General features: G+C 39.5%; 1 protein-coding gene across 5 annotated transcripts in view; it reads left to right on the top strand.

Annotated features, from left to right (window-relative positions):
- Window positions 1-15385, top strand: part of RNASET2 (ribonuclease T2) — a 69983-nt gene that overhangs the window by 1880 nt on the left and 52718 nt on the right. Inside the window, exons 1-5 of one of the 5 annotated variants that reach the window (XM_061624371.1) lie at window positions 4162-4301; window positions 6037-6187; window positions 9436-9501; window positions 12260-12363; window positions 14513-14579. In XM_061624371.1, the coding sequence (XP_061480355.1) occupies window positions 12275-12363; window positions 14513-14579 (156 nt within the window). In that variant the 5' untranslated portion in view covers window positions 4162-4301; window positions 6037-6187; window positions 9436-9501; window positions 12260-12274. Of the gene's footprint in view, window positions 1-4161; window positions 4302-5193; window positions 5274-6036; window positions 6188-9435; window positions 9502-12259; window positions 12364-13982; window positions 14101-14512; window positions 14580-15385 lie in introns of those variants that run through there. The other 4 variants (XM_061624372.1, XM_061624374.1, XM_061624373.1 and 1 more) reach the window with 4 other exon arrangements.

Here is a 15385-nt window from a genome sequence, read left to right as displayed (position 1 = left end):
GTGGTAGATGACAACAAAATCCAAAAGGGCCATAAAGGTTTATTTAGCAGCACAATCCTATGCATGTTCACTTAGAAGCTAGTCCTAATATGTTCAGTGGGATCTGCTCCCACATAAGTGTGCATATGATAGCAACTTTGAAATGTCCAATATAACTGATGCAAAAAAAACTCACTCAGCAAGGATGTTACTGCTCAGTTTAAAACACTAGGATCAACTGACCTCGTTTCCAAAATCTGCGCTCCTTTTGGATTTTTTTCTAAAGCAGCGAGAACACACAATAATCTTGGGCTTTTTCACTAAGCAATACATCCAGGACCATTTTTTGCTGACATTTTTAAACAGTCTGTAATGTGTTCTGTGTTCATCATTTCATGGTGGCCCTGCCATACAAAGATGTAATAAGTACCCAAACTAAAGGCCTGATTCTGTGAAGACGTGGGCATTTCTAAGCTTGTAGAAATCTGCATTGTACTGAGTGTGCAAAGCTGTCCTAATCTTCTGTATCTATGTTTCAGATGAAAATAACAGGAATAATGTTTAGTGTTTGTTGTTTCTAGAATTTTGCTGCAGGTGGCACTAAAAATCCACATTCTGAGGTACTTTAAAAGCTACATACTTCGAACTAGCATACCAATTTAATTCTGTAAGTCTTGTACCGGCTGTTTTGAGGCAACATAACAAAGCCTGTTTCTTCACATTTTTATCTGATCCGTGCGTACCAAGAGGTTATTTATATTATTTGTTTCTTTTACCCTGCACTATGGAGATATTGTACATAAGGGACTTCCCAGGAGGATCCCTACGCCTGTGCAGCCTCTGAGACGAGCTCCGTCTTGGATGAAACTTATCCAGTTTAAATTCAGTCAGAAGGCTCTTTTCTGACTGGGAATAATTTCTTCCGGTTAAAGAAGAAACGTGAGATTTCCCACATAGCTTTGTTTTGATTGTTGGAGTCTGGAATTCGTCAGAATTGTCTGTCTTCCAGCAGCTCAGACAGAGTGAGGATTTTTATGCTAGCTCAGCTGGATAAGTGACCCGTTTTTTTTTATACGGATTAACAGGCAAACATCCTCCTGTCTACATTCATCATTTTCTTATCTATACAGCTAAAGAGATTTGTCAAAGTAACAGCAATTGAGATAACCTAGGTGAGGTAAGACTTTCCTTTTTTTATTCACGGAACTAAGGGGGAAGAAAATATAAATAGCTTATCTTTTTTTTATTGCAAAAAGCTGACATGGAAAATAGCATTTTAAAGATTACAACGGACGAGAGATTTCTGATTGGAAGAGATAAGAAATCTTTTTGATTTATGGCTGGGACTATTTTTCCTGATCTACTTTTTTTTTGACGAATCTGCTCATTCTCTCTGCTACTAGCTATTTCGACGCTGTGAACTAAAGCCGTTCTTACACTTCCGGGCAGATAAGAGATAAGGGCTGTCTAGCGTGTGACGTTAGTTTGTTGGAAAGATTAACTCCTTTGTAACTGGTTAAAGAAATAAGCTGCTCTTTGTTTGGGACATTGAAAATTGAAGGAGTTTTGTTCCTTTGGCTTTAAGAATGACAATTAAGAAGATCATGGATGTACAAGAAGGGACTTTATCTCTAGACATGTTTCAGAAAATAATGAATGGGATTAACTCAATAAAACAAGAACTGAGAAATAATAGACAAGCGTGGAGAATTGAATTTCACGAAATGAGACAGGAGCTGAAAGAAACTCAGGATTCTATGAGAAAGGAGAATAAAGATAGATCTGGAAAACAAAAAAAGGATGAAAGAGAAATTAAAGGCAAGGTTCAAACTATGGAGATTGGCTTAATTATGGACATGAAAAAAGATTTGGATTTCCTGGCTGTGATGGATCCTGGAGACAAATATTACAGTTTGGAATTCAGCGCTGTCCCTGAAGGAATTGAAGAGATTGGAGATAAAGATATTATCTGTTCAAAAAAATTCTTGGACTGGAAGGATTTGATGGAACTTGAAATGGAGAAAGTTAACAGAATTAATCCCTGTTTTGTGTCAATGGAAAAACCTTCAAGAGATGTACTAGTGTATCATGTGGAAAAGAGGAACAGAGATGCGGCTTTGCAACAATACTTCAGTGATACGTTTGGATTTGATGGCAAGAAAATATCTGTGATGGAGGAAATTCCTATCAGACTTTTATTATATGACTATGACAGCAAGATTTTTGGGTGCGTAAAGATGGAAGATGGAAGATGGACCCAATATAGATAATGATAGAAGAGCGATTTAAAATTACTGGACTTAGTAGATTTGATGAGTTGGATTAATTGGCATGTTTATTTAGAAAAAAAAATTGATTGACATATATCTCAAGGATTGGAAACTTCTCTTTGACTTTTTGTGGAAGATTAAAATGATATGATGTTAATGAGATTTGAAACCAACTAAGATAACCGTTGGAGGAAGGTGATTTTATAATCTATTAAGAGATAGGTTTGTTATATATTATGGATTTATAGCTGAACTATGACAAATCGGAAGTCAATATTCTTTCTTTTTATATATATATATATTTCTTTTTGTATTGTACTAGTTATTGATTTGTGTTGTTTTCTTTTTGTATTGTTTTGGTTTTGAAAATTGGAATAAAAATTAATTGAAAAAAAAAGAGATATTGTACATAAGGGTCTGATCCTGCAGGTTTTACCCAATGATGCTTTCTGCCCAGGCAATGTATACTGTTCCACAGAGTTCAATGAGACCTATAACAATATAAAAACTTGTAAAATGTATTTACCTGAGATGAAAATGGAATGTATGTGCGCTACACAAACAGTAATTTCTCTTTCAAACTGCCTTCAATTGTCTGGGTGTGTATGGAGCAGGATAGGAGAGAAATATATGTATTGTCACAGCCTTATCCACATTTTCCTGCTCCAATACCCAAACTGCAATCAGGTTGGCAAAGAAATATTCTCCCATGAGAAAAAGTTCATGATCCATTCTCTCAATAAATTTTATATGTATTCTTAGATATTTATTATATTGTATCTAAATGTTGTAAAAGATGTGAATGACTGAACCTATGACTGTTATCCATCCAGTAAAAAAATAAGTATATAAATAGGTCCTTAACATCACCTACCTCTAAAATAGCCATCCTGCAACAAAAATTGTCTTGAATGGGAACTGCCATGTAAGTAAAAAAATAAAAGGTGTTAAGCTGAAGACAAGAATGCAATCCTATGTTCACTCATTTAGGGGTAAGGTCCATTGACTTTAGTGGGATTTATGAGGAAGCACACTACATGAGTTTTTAGCTTATGGTTCTATTTGTGTGAATCTGGTCATTTGTAATTTCACTAATGATGAAACTTGAGAAGAAATGCAGTTTGGAACATAAAGTTGCATTATCAGCACTCCTTTGTTCTGTTTTCTCACTTGCTGTAGTGCACAGGATGACTACTTCTGCATTTTAAGATAATTATAGTACAGTAGTCTCCAGTGTAGCCTTTTACAAATTAAAGCTAGAGTCTTGAAACTACTTACAAACTATAAAATATCATCCAATGCATACTTACAGCCAAATCTTTGCAGACTTGGGCTCTCATCTAAACCCAGTGGTTTCAGTTGAATTAAGCATAGCAAATTGCATAGGATCAGGCAACATTACAAAACTAAGCATGTTTATTCAGAAGTTTTACGTTCCAGTGAAATCAGTGGGACACTAATGAGTGTGTGTATATAGAATTGTAGCCTTACTCGGAAGTAAATGCTACTGAGCAGTTACAGTGGGCTTTTAATTTAACATTTTGAAGATTATGCTGCATATTTAAACTGTACTTTCACAGAAGCCTCTACATGCCTAATTTCAGTAAACTTTTTTAGAATTTGGAAGTCTTAGATTTTAATTATAAATTTGTATGGTGGCACTGCCATTCTTTCTAAGGGGGTGGTCAGAGACAATGATATGGAAATCTGAAAAGTCATCTTAAGTTTTTCTTAAGTTTCTTAAGTTTTTCTGGCAAACAGGAAAAGAAAAAAAACGTTTTCATTCTATGCAGGGGACAAGTCGTGAAATCAAGCTTAAGTCCCTGAATTTATTCAAGGCCACTCTTTCCCCTGGAGTTAGACAAGAACGACACAGAGCCTGTGTGTGGGCGGGATTTAATGGCTTAGCGGAAGTGCTGGCCCCTGTAGGGAAGTGAAAGCTGATGCTTATACCAGCTTTATTGCAAGTCTGGCAAAAAACATGCAGCCGGTGGGGTTAAGATTTTGAGTAGCTTGTAAATTCCTAATCTCTCGAATGATGCTTACTTGGAAGTAAGTCTCCCTGGTGGTGGTTGGTTTTGTTTTAGTTCTAAGCAAATATGCGTAGAGCTTCAGCTATATAACCAAGTATGATAGATGTTTACTCGAAAGTAAATTACACTGTGTGTAATAGGATTTATTCACAATAGCGATTGTAACTTTGTACCTAAGCGATTTAGTATTTAATTCTGAAAGAGTTCGCGCAGCGTGAGAGGCGGCGGCTAGAGGCAGTGAATTCTTACAGTTTCCTACTGGAAACCATTCTGGACGTAGGAGGCTTGCAGTGTTACAACTGCAGCAAACCTGTGTGCGATGGCGGGTTTTCGAGCAGAACAGGGAGGCATTGGGCTGCATTAGGTGGTGTACTTGGTTTCTGCATCGTGAAGCTGCTTCGGGTTGGGGAGTAGTTCTGATATTTTCTTGCATCCGTCGTATACGATATTCAAAGCAATTAACATGGCCATATGCAGATGTCAAAAAGGAGAGTTTTGAATAATTTTATAGAGAATGTGGCACTTCTGGGTGCAACAAGTAGTTTGGCGGGATTGTTTTTAGATTTCTTGACTATGATCTTAGAATATTTTAGGATATTGATTAAGACGTGCATTCTCTAGAACTACCTTTTTCATGGATCAGAAGCAGCTAGTCTGCATGACTTGCTCGGCAGTGCTCTTGTATAGGCTATATTTTATACACTTGCTCCTTTCTTCCATAGACACAAGGAGATGTATGTAGGATCAACAGAAGTCTCTCTCTAGGCACTGATTGAATTTAGACGAGATCAAGTTTAAGCAATATTGCTGCATCATGTGCTTTCAGGCCACACCCACTCTCACCATGGGCTAGTAACCGGAGGGGATCATTCCTGCAGTCGTGTCAAGCTTTGAAGGGCTCAGAACTATAGCAGGCAGCACAGGTGCTTGGAATGTTTTGGCCAACTAGTGCCAAAATGAGTCCTGGAGTTTTTGTCTCATGGAAGAGAAGGTCCGGGGAGGGTTAATCTTTTTGACTAATTGCCTGCTACTCTGAACTGTCACTGTTTTACTGTTTTATTGTTGTACTGTATTTATTATGATGTATTTTAATTGAGTTGTACATCGCCTAGAGTGGCCATTGGCCAGATAGGCAACTTATAAATTAAAATTATTATTATTATTATTATTCTTGCATCGTGCAGCCAATGCATTCAGATGCCTCAGTGGACCAGCATCAAAACAAGCCTCTGCTCCTCTTCTCCGGCTCCAAAAGTTGGACCTGAAGAATAGAGTAGGGTCTTCTATGGAGGCATAGCATATGGTCAGGAACTAAGGTTGCATTTCTATGAATGTTCACCTGAGGATAAATCCCATTGTACACAGTGGAATTTATTTCTGAGTAAACATGTATGGACTTAAAATGAAAGGGAGATGGGGAGTCTTTGCAACCACAAATTTTGGCTTGGCTACCAAGGCCAGCCAACATCTGTGGTTCCCTGCTTCATACTGTAGCCTGATCTTGGCTATAGAGTTGACACATTTTTGTTTACAAGGCTCTTGTGCTGTTTATAGCTGCATAAGAGTTATACTGTGAAGTGCTCCTCTTCAGGGTATCAACCAGCCATGTCCCATTCTCTTCCCCATGGCTTTTTTTTGGGGGGGCAACAGTCAGCTTGCATTTTGTAGCTTCTGAGCATGCTCAGACCTCATTGGGCTGCTTTGAGGGGTGTCCCTTTAGTTTTTTTCCCTAATGATTTTTTGTATATCTGCAGACCACAAGACCCCCTTCTCTATAGCCTGCTAATACCTCTCTCAGGCATGGATTATGCCATTTTAACTACCTAAGAATCCACATACAGAATGAGTTCCTTATCAGTATATATGATAATGGCTGTGGAGACTATTTCCAAGTGCCTGGAGTCGGTAAGTGAATGGATGGGAGGAAACAGACTGAAACTGAACCCCGACAAGACCGAGGTACTGCTTGTGGGAGATAAGAGAAGGATAGGAGATATTGACCTGACGCTGAACGGGGTTAGATTGCCCCTGAAGGACCAAGTTCGCAGCCTCGGGGTCATTCTTGACTCCCAGTTGTCCATGGAGGCTCAGGTGTCAGCGGTGAGCCAGGCAGCTTGGTATCAATTACGTCTGATACAGAGGCTGCGACCCTACCTTCCGGTCCATCTGCTCCCACGGGTGGTGCATGCCCTGGTCTCCTCTCGCTTAGACTACTGTAATGCGCTCTACGTGGGGCTACTCTTGAAGACGGTCTGGAAATTACAACTGGTACAGAATGCGGCGGCACGGTTGATTAAAAACAGCTGCCGCCGCGATCATATCACCCCAGTGCTGGAAGATCTGCACTGGCTACCAGTTGTGTACCGAGCCCAATTCAAGGTGTTGGTGTTAACCTTTAAAGCCCTATATGGTGTCGGTCCAGTTTATCTAAAGGAGCGCCTCCAGCATCACCAAATATGCCGCCTGACGAGATCTGCCTCACAAGACCTTCTCTCGGTCCCACCAGTTAAGACAGCTAGACTGGTGCGGACCAGAGAGAGGGCATTCTCAGTTGTGGCCCCCACCCTCTGGAACTCTCTGCCATACGACCTTCGCCATGCCCCCTCCCTGGTAGGTTTCCGCCAAGGATTGAAAACTTGGTTGTTTCAGCGGGCATACAGGTCTCCTAGATAGTTTTAGTTTACAGTGTATAGATGTAGGTTGGTGGATTATAATTGTTTTATATGTTAAAACTGTATTATATGTTGTATTTTTAATTATGTATGCCGCCTAGAGTGGCCATTCATTCGGCCAGATAGGCGGCCTAAAAATAAAATTTTATTATTATTATTATTATTATAATAGACAGAAATGCCATAGGTACAGCTTTTCCTAGCATCAAGATATGGAGATATGGAAAACTGTATTTCTCCCTTGCTAGCAGATGTTAAAAGCACTGGAGTCCTGCCAGAAGAAAAGGTGGCATTCGTGTCTGCTTTCTATTAGAACTTGATGTACTGTATAGCTATGCTTCTTGTATAGTACATTCTCCTAACACCATAAATATATGCTAAATAATTATTTTTGTTTGATGACATCAGTGTGTATTTATGTGTTATATGCATACATATTTTAGAGCCGATATGAGTGGACACAGTGTTTGACGGACCAAACAAATAGCTGTTTCTCATCATAGCTGTAGCAAGGTTGTTGTGAGGATAAAATAGAGCAATTCCATGTACCGTGGTGTAAACTTCTTGGAGAAAGTGTGGAATACAAATATGACAACGGTGAAATAATTTTACAATCGTCTCCCTGTAGCAGTGGGGAAAAACAGCAACTGCTTCTCTGGAATGGAAATGGCCAGAGATGAGTGCTCACAAAGTTGCTTGACAGATTGGTTATCCCTTAAATAATCTTAATAACCCTGTATTCTTAAAACCAGGTGATAAAAGTGTGTGGAGAAATGTTATATGTGTTTATTTTAAAATAAATATTATATATGACCTCTTTGACTGCCATGAGGCCTTGTTTTGGTACACTGATACAAGCCTGCTTGGCAGTGGTGGTTTGGTGACAGATTCTGACAGAAGAGAGATAGCTTTAAGATTCTATTAGATTGGGCCTGTAAAAGGTAAATTATTTCTGATTTGCTGAAGGTTCCAGGCAATAGGGAGTTAACTGTCAGTCAGGTTTAGCAGTTAGGGTGGGCAATTGGTGAGGGTTGGAATGAGGGGTAGGTGGATGAGAATAGCTGAGGGAAGGACTGAGGCCTATCTATTAATACCCAGGGTGTCATTAATAGTGGTCTGGTGAAGATCAGAAGAGAGCTAATAACTGAGGTGGTCTGAGAGGCTGCCCTGAAGAAAGGTCTTGGCAGAAGGAAGTGACACAAGGGGGGAGGTATAACACTGGCTAAACTGTCCCACAGCCAGGAACACATTCAGACGAGCTTCGGGGCACAGGGGCATACTGGCCCCAGTAGCTGGATTGGGTTGTGGGCGTAATTGGCTGGGGTGGACGTTTAGGAAAATTGGCCTAAAGGAAGAGGCACTTAGAGGCTGGTGACAGTGGTGTGTCTGGAGTCTTTAGAGCCTGTCAGCAAGCACCTTTAAATACCCAGAATTATTTTATTATTTTTATTTATTAAATTTATATTCCACCCTTCCTCCCAGTCCAGAATAAGTAACAGTATTCCCTTTTGTAAATATCCCTTTAATAAAGCTACAAACATAGTTTAAGATTTTTACTGTCTCTTAGTGGTGGTGTCATCTCATGCCTAAAGCATTCAGAAAAATATTCTGTGTGAACTGGTGGCAGCTAAGAGTTAAGGAAGCCTGTTTTTACATGAAATGAGGCTGAGGGACCAGGGAAATCCCTAACAACTTGTTTCCCTATTTATTTGTAAAAGTGTCTCAAATATACTAGGTGATGCAGGGATTCTAAGGTTGGTTACTGATTCTGAGTACGGAGGGGGTGTGGTGGGTGTGTACTGATTCTGAACTTACACAGAGTACCGATATTTGGTAACTATGGCATGAATTCTTGATTCTGTTATAAGAGGGCAGTGTTCTTAATGCTAATTGCTTTTTGGGTGAAAATATTGTCTCCTGAGACTTTTTGTGCAGCACTTACTCTTGCTTCTGTCTGTAGCAACCCAGATTGCAAGATAAATATGTAACGCTCATTCGCACATGGTCCTGGTGCCTCAAGCTGATGTATCAGCCCATAACCATTTCATAAAGGAATATATGAAAATGCCTTATTCCAAGTCAGACTCATTGGTCCATCTAACTCAGTATTGTCAACACTGACTGGCAGCAGGCCTGGTTTCAGGCAGAGGTTTCTTTTGTTTCCCAGCCCGGCCTGGAGATGCTGGGGACTGAACTGGAAACCTGCATGCAAAGCCGGTGCTCTGTCTCTGAGCTACAGCCCTTCTATAGTCATGTTCTAAATTTTAGAATACATTCTGTCATATTTGTGTCAAATAGTTATATCTTATTTTATTCTGTGACATTTTCTTCTGTTTTATGATTTTTACATATTTGGATAATATGTTCTGTGCTGTTTCTGAGTGCTTTCTGTGCTGGTTATTGACAGAAAGAGAGATTGAATTTTAGAATATGTATAATTTCATCTGTTGTAAACAAACTAAAAAGGTTTCTTATCTGCAGACAATTAAGTATCCGTTGAGCTTCTTGGCAATTCAGAGACTTTCTGCATGAAAGAAAAAATCCAAGGTATGGTTATAACTCTCAAATTCATTAGTTATCTGTTCATTCTACACTCAGTCCAGGCCAGTGCATTAGTAGCTCTTTCCCTCCGACAAGAGGATGGCTTTGTTTCAAGGCATATATCCCTTTGTTTGTAAGAGACGAATGATAAAGAGTGAGTCCTTAAAAAAAATCAAGCTTCTGTAAATAGCAAGAGGAAGGTAGAAGCTTGGTTCCTTCCTTTAAAAAAACAACAACACTGGGTGAATGCTCCAGTATTCCAACAAGGTGCTACTGGCATGTGAGTCAGTACAAAGATAAAAACACTTCAAATATAATGCATGAAATGAGGACTTGTCCTATCACTGATAGTATCTGTTCAGTTACTATATTTTTATCCTACTTTTCAGACTGTTACTGTCACCCAAAGCAGCTAACATCAGTTTTGAAAAAGACAGTCATTGCCAGCAGGGCTTACAAAGAGACACACAGGAATGGGAAGTGGTGGGATTAGGTAGTGAAGGAAGATCAGTTATTTAAGACAAAAACAACTTGGGGAGCGATAAGTGGACATTTATATCTAATTGGGGGCAGGGTGTTGTTCCTTTGCTGGTGTTCTTCCTTGAATTGTGTTAGGTTTTTCCCCCCTCCTTTGGCCAATGGATGAAGCCAGAGTGTCCTTTCTCTTGCTTCTGAAGTCGCATGGCAACTAGACACTGAAGCTCGAGTGTTCTTTCTTGGAGGAAGGGGAAGCCAAGCTCCTTGCAGCTGCTTCTTCTCTGGCCGATGGATGGGACAACATCGGTCTCCCCCTTTCCATGATCAGCCTCCCAGGGGCTGTGGTCTCCTGGCCAATGGCAGAGGCCAGTTTATGCTGTTTTCAGCCATGCAGTCCCAGGACAACTCTTGTATCACCTATGCAGTAGTGCCTGGGTTTAAGATTATGGTGTTAAGTTTTCAAGAGAGCATATTTTTAGCACAATCAGTGTAATATTGTTGAATGTTTTGGAAACAGCATTGTGAGAAAAAGCTTATAGTTCCAGTTCAGTCAAGCTGAAAGAGAACTAAGATGAGAAATAAACAAAGTTGCTCAAGGAACAGCATAAGAACTGAGCAAGAAATCAGAGTTCTCCTTTATGCATATATTTTTCATCATGTTTGAAGATGATTGTGTTTTGACATGATATGATTGGGGCTAGTTGTGCGCAAGGCAGTCTGATGCATGAACAGTACTGAATCAGTTTAAATACAAATACTACAATTTAATTGAGTTATGGATAGCAATCTCTTTAGAGAGTTGCGTTTGTCTAAGCTTTTTCTGATTCTTTACCTACTTTTTAACACCATTTAATTCTCAACACCATTCTTTCTCTTTGAAGAGATTTAAATTTAAATGAATATTTCAGTTTTGTTTGGTGTTCCTGTTTGTTTGCATGCACTTATTGATTTAAGCGAATATTGCTGGTCCAAAGCACCTAGTTTGTATACAGCTACATGGAAGGCTTGTTCTGGTCTCTTGAGCCCAATGGTATAGATGCTCATCCAGTCCTATTTTTTCTCCCTTCTCCTGCCATATGCTCATAGACATATTGCAAGTTATTACGGGTATTGGGAGGCCTGTGTTCACCTTTCATATCCCTGTTGATCCATATTATTTCAACAGTTCAGAGAGAAAAAGAAATCTCTTTGTAGATGCTAGGAAATCTAGAGAGTAAGAGTTTTTAATAGCACTGGAAATACTGAAATATTTCTTAAAAGGTATTACAGTAGGGCCCCACTCATACAGCAGGTTAGGTTCCAGCCCTCCGCCAAAAAGCGGATCAGCTGTAGCGCGGGGGTCTGGAACCTAACCCACTGGTTGTGCCAGAGGAGGAGAAGATCAGCTGTAGCATGCTACAGCTGATCTTCCCCTCTGGCGCAATCAGCTCGCGTGCGGGAGTCTGATCGTCCCAGAAGAGGAGAAGATCAGCTGTAGCGTGCTACAGCTGATCTTCCCCTCCTCCGGTGAGATCAGCTGGAGTGCGGGAGTCTGACCGCCCCCAAGGAGGAGAAGACCAGCTGGAGTGCCATATTAGCGGAACTCCGAAAAGCAGAGCCCTACTGTAATACTAATGTAACTGGTGTGTGCAATTAGTTTTCCTTACAAATAGTGTACTTTCTGCTGACTGCTGTATTCACAGCTCAATCTACTGTCCAAAGGATCAGTGTTTATAGGAAGATACAAGTAAAAGTTTTATATAACTCTGCTCTTGCTTACCTGTAGGGGAAGATACTCTTCTTAAAAGTGTCCTCAGTTGATCATGATAAGTGTCTTAAGAAACTACTGCATAAACTGACCAAGCAGAATTCTAGGTTTGGATTCAGCACACACAGAGTTTGGTTTGATTAAGTCCATTGATTTAAGTTGGTTTAAGAATACCTAATTTTGATTGAGGACTTAATCTCAATTCTCAGTTTTTGAAGCTGCAAAAGTATAATGTCATCACATTTTACTTTCTTGCACCTTTCAGAAGCTGAAGCAAGAATCACCAGCAATCAAATTGTATATTTGCATTCAGTACACCTGTTGTTTTGAACTGCCTGATTTAAAAGGAATATGATTTCCTTTTGGAAAATCATGCACAATTTTCAAGGACTATCCCAAGTTAATTCAGAGTTCTTGATCTCTTAAAATCTGAATTCTTGTTTTTGACATTGGATTGTTTAAAAGTTTAATTTCTCTTGCACTTTTTGAGCAGTTGCTTGATTGTGGTGTTGTGCCTACATGTTTGTTTTTCCTTTACAGACATTATAAATTAAAATGAATCCCATGACTTCATGTTGTTTGATTGTCGGGTGCTTTTGGCTTGCTATCTTCTGTGGGTCTTCTACATGTATGTTGGCTTATAAGTAAGTACTGAAATTTCTTGCGCAGTGAACAAAGGCAGTTTGTAATGACTTCTCTTATTTCAACCAAGCACTATTGCAGGGTTGGAGAACCTTTTTTCAGTCGGAAGACCACATACCCTTCTGGGGGCCACATGCCAGGGGTGTGCAGGGCCAGAGGCCAAAAGAGGGCAGAGCAACAAATGTAAATTTTACCATTGTATAGTAGGCTAGTTTCTACCCACACTCCGACACCCACTGTTCTCCTTCCAGACAAGCAAGAGGCTTGATCAGAGTTCAAGGACATCCTCCAGACAGCCAAAAACATTCAGGCTGTGAAGCAGGGCCACTGAGAGATGTGGCTTGGGGAGAGTTCCAAGGACCTGATAGAGACAGAAAGTCTGGAGAGCTGCATTTGGCTCCCAGGCCTGAGGTTTCCCATCTCTGTACTGTGGCTTCATGAGGTCTCCGTATCATCAAGAAAAGCTAATTACTGCAATTCTCCTGTGTCAGAAGGCAGGGATTAAAATCTTCTAAAATCAAGAGGCAAAGAGTGACCCTGCCCCTCAGAATGAGACATAATTTCATCTTCTTGGAACCTAAAGAACTCCAAAGAAATTGCTAACCGTGTCCCTTAAAGTGATCTTGTGGAGATCAGTGTACAGAACTAACAGTAGAATTAATAAAAGAAAAAGGAATCCCCAGGAGGCTGCAAGTCCTGCCAAAGAACAACTCAGGAAACACTGCAGGCATCAATGAACTTGCTAGAATTCCTCAGTAATAACCTGTTGGGTGGGATTGGCTCCCATTCTATCACTAGGATAGAATGGAAATGTATACCAAAAAACTGAACCCTTTCTGGAAGAATCAGAAGGTTTCCAGTCTTGCTATCTGCTGTCGTGTGCCTCTAACTGGTGCATTCACCAACGTGATGCTTTGGCATAGATGTTCTCATCAGTTTTGTAATAATTTCCAAATTGCTTACTGGGAGATGACAAGAGAGGGCTGTGGGTAAAGGGGACTCTGGCTAGAGCACACACTGCTGGGTCAGCTTTGTTACGACTGGCAGCTAGAGGGTGGTTCCCTTCCCTTCCGGCTGGCCAGCGTGTAACCCTTTTTTTCAAAAGTTTGACTCTGCCTCCAGGAGGAGTTAACCTGTTAGTGTATGCTCCACTCCCCGCTGTCCAGAAGGCCACTTCACAGTAAGGCCAACTTTCGGTAAGGCTCTGGTCAAACAGGTTTTGCAGACTTTTAAAACAATGCAAAAACCTGTTTACCCAAGTCAAAAATGAAGCGCGCACACACACACTATCTAAAAGTAGCAATCCCAACGTACCTGCAATTCTGTCCATCCTCTTTTATAAGCTGTTTCAGATAGGTGTGCCCCATATTTTAGAATACGGCTTTGTGAAGCAGTAGTTCTTTCAAGTGTGCTAACTGATCTGAATTACAAAATGGTGTGTTCCCTACCATACTGTATTTTCATTAATTTAATCATTTTTTAAGATAACCGGATAGGTTATCTAGCAGCCATTTACTTCTAGTAATAATCATTTTTCCTCACAGTTTCAGAAAAAAATATTTATTTCTTATCCATCTTATAAGATGAACTAACTCAGGGTTTTTTTTCAAAACAAATATAGTAAATGAATGCTTTGAACCATGGTCTAGCAAATCTATGGATACATACAGGGGAGGACTGTATTTGCAACTGGAGATTTCTTTACAGTTTCCACCACAGCTGCTTACAAGATTGCTAAGGCAAGCCTAATTTTATACAGAAAAATGACTGTAATTTCAGCAGTGTGAGCAGTTGCTGTAGTTTTGTTTGCTGCTCTGGGCTCCTTCGGGAGGAAATGCAGGTTATGAATTCTAATAGATGATGATGATAGAAACTTAAGAAAAAACTTATGACTTTGCTTGACGTTTCAGCTTCTTTGGATACAGCCTTAAAATGGTTGTTGTAAAAAACGAACAAAATACAACTTACTTAAACAGTGAGTCAAGTTCTCTTATAGCAAGCAATTATAGTTTTAAGTTGCCATGTATAAAGTTTGTTTTAACAGTGGATAAAACTGACACTAATGACTGTCACTAGCTTTGTTATCATTAGTTTATGCTTTTCTGTTCTTTGAACATCATAAAAACAAAATGTAATTTGTTGATGTTTCAGTGATGATCATCCTCATAAGTGGGAAATGTTATACCTAGTTCATCAGTGGCCAGTGACTGTATGTAAGGTGAGTTTTTAATAAAGGCATGCATTTATTCAAATGTATACATGGCCATATCCTGAAAGTTTGTGGTGGGTAACCAATTTCAGAAACAATAGAAAATAACCACTCAGTCGTCTTACTAACTGACTCCCGCATAAGGGTTGGGAAAACGTAGTGTTATATGTGATTGTTATTCTTGGGTTTTCCTACAGAAATGAAATGAAACAACAAGGTGGATTGATGGTAATGTTAAGGGACTTTCTTTGTTAAATTTTATTAATTCAATGGGCCTTATTCATTCACTTATTTTAAATATTTATGTACTGTCTCTTATCAATAATTACATGGTGATTTATAAAAACTTTTTAAAATGAACAAAACAACACTAATAACTACAAAAGAACCAAGCACTAGATTTAAGAGCTGATGTAGATAGCCAATGCATCTGTATAACCCATATAAATAACTGCCAAAGCAAATGGTCTACTCATATTAACCTGAGAGCAGGAGGCTTGTAGAATACTTTAGCACTTCTGAGACTGAAAACAACTTATCTTGCATCTTTTCACTATACTAGTCTAGTAATGTCCTATTACTGTGACACAAAAATATTAATCCCCTGAAAGTGAATGCAGTACTTTTTTATGGAAATACAGTCTAAATCAGCTGTGCTTAAATTGGTGTACAGTTTCAGTGCTCAGCCACTGTAAATGTGTTCACTTAAAGTATCCTCTGGATCAAAGTATTGTGCAGGGTTTTTTAAATAAAAAAGGTTGTGTATGTGAGGGACCTAATCCAGGCCAGGACTCTGAAGCTCCCTTATCCCCACA

This window comes from Rhineura floridana, chromosome 4 (genome assembly GCF_030035675.1).
Source record: "Rhineura floridana isolate rRhiFlo1 chromosome 4, rRhiFlo1.hap2, whole genome shotgun sequence".
In the NCBI taxonomy this organism is placed as follows: domain Eukaryota; kingdom Metazoa; phylum Chordata; class Lepidosauria; order Squamata; family Rhineuridae; genus Rhineura; species Rhineura floridana.
The sequence above is the reverse complement of the archived record's forward strand: the minus strand, read 5'-3'. Positions and strand labels throughout refer to the sequence as shown.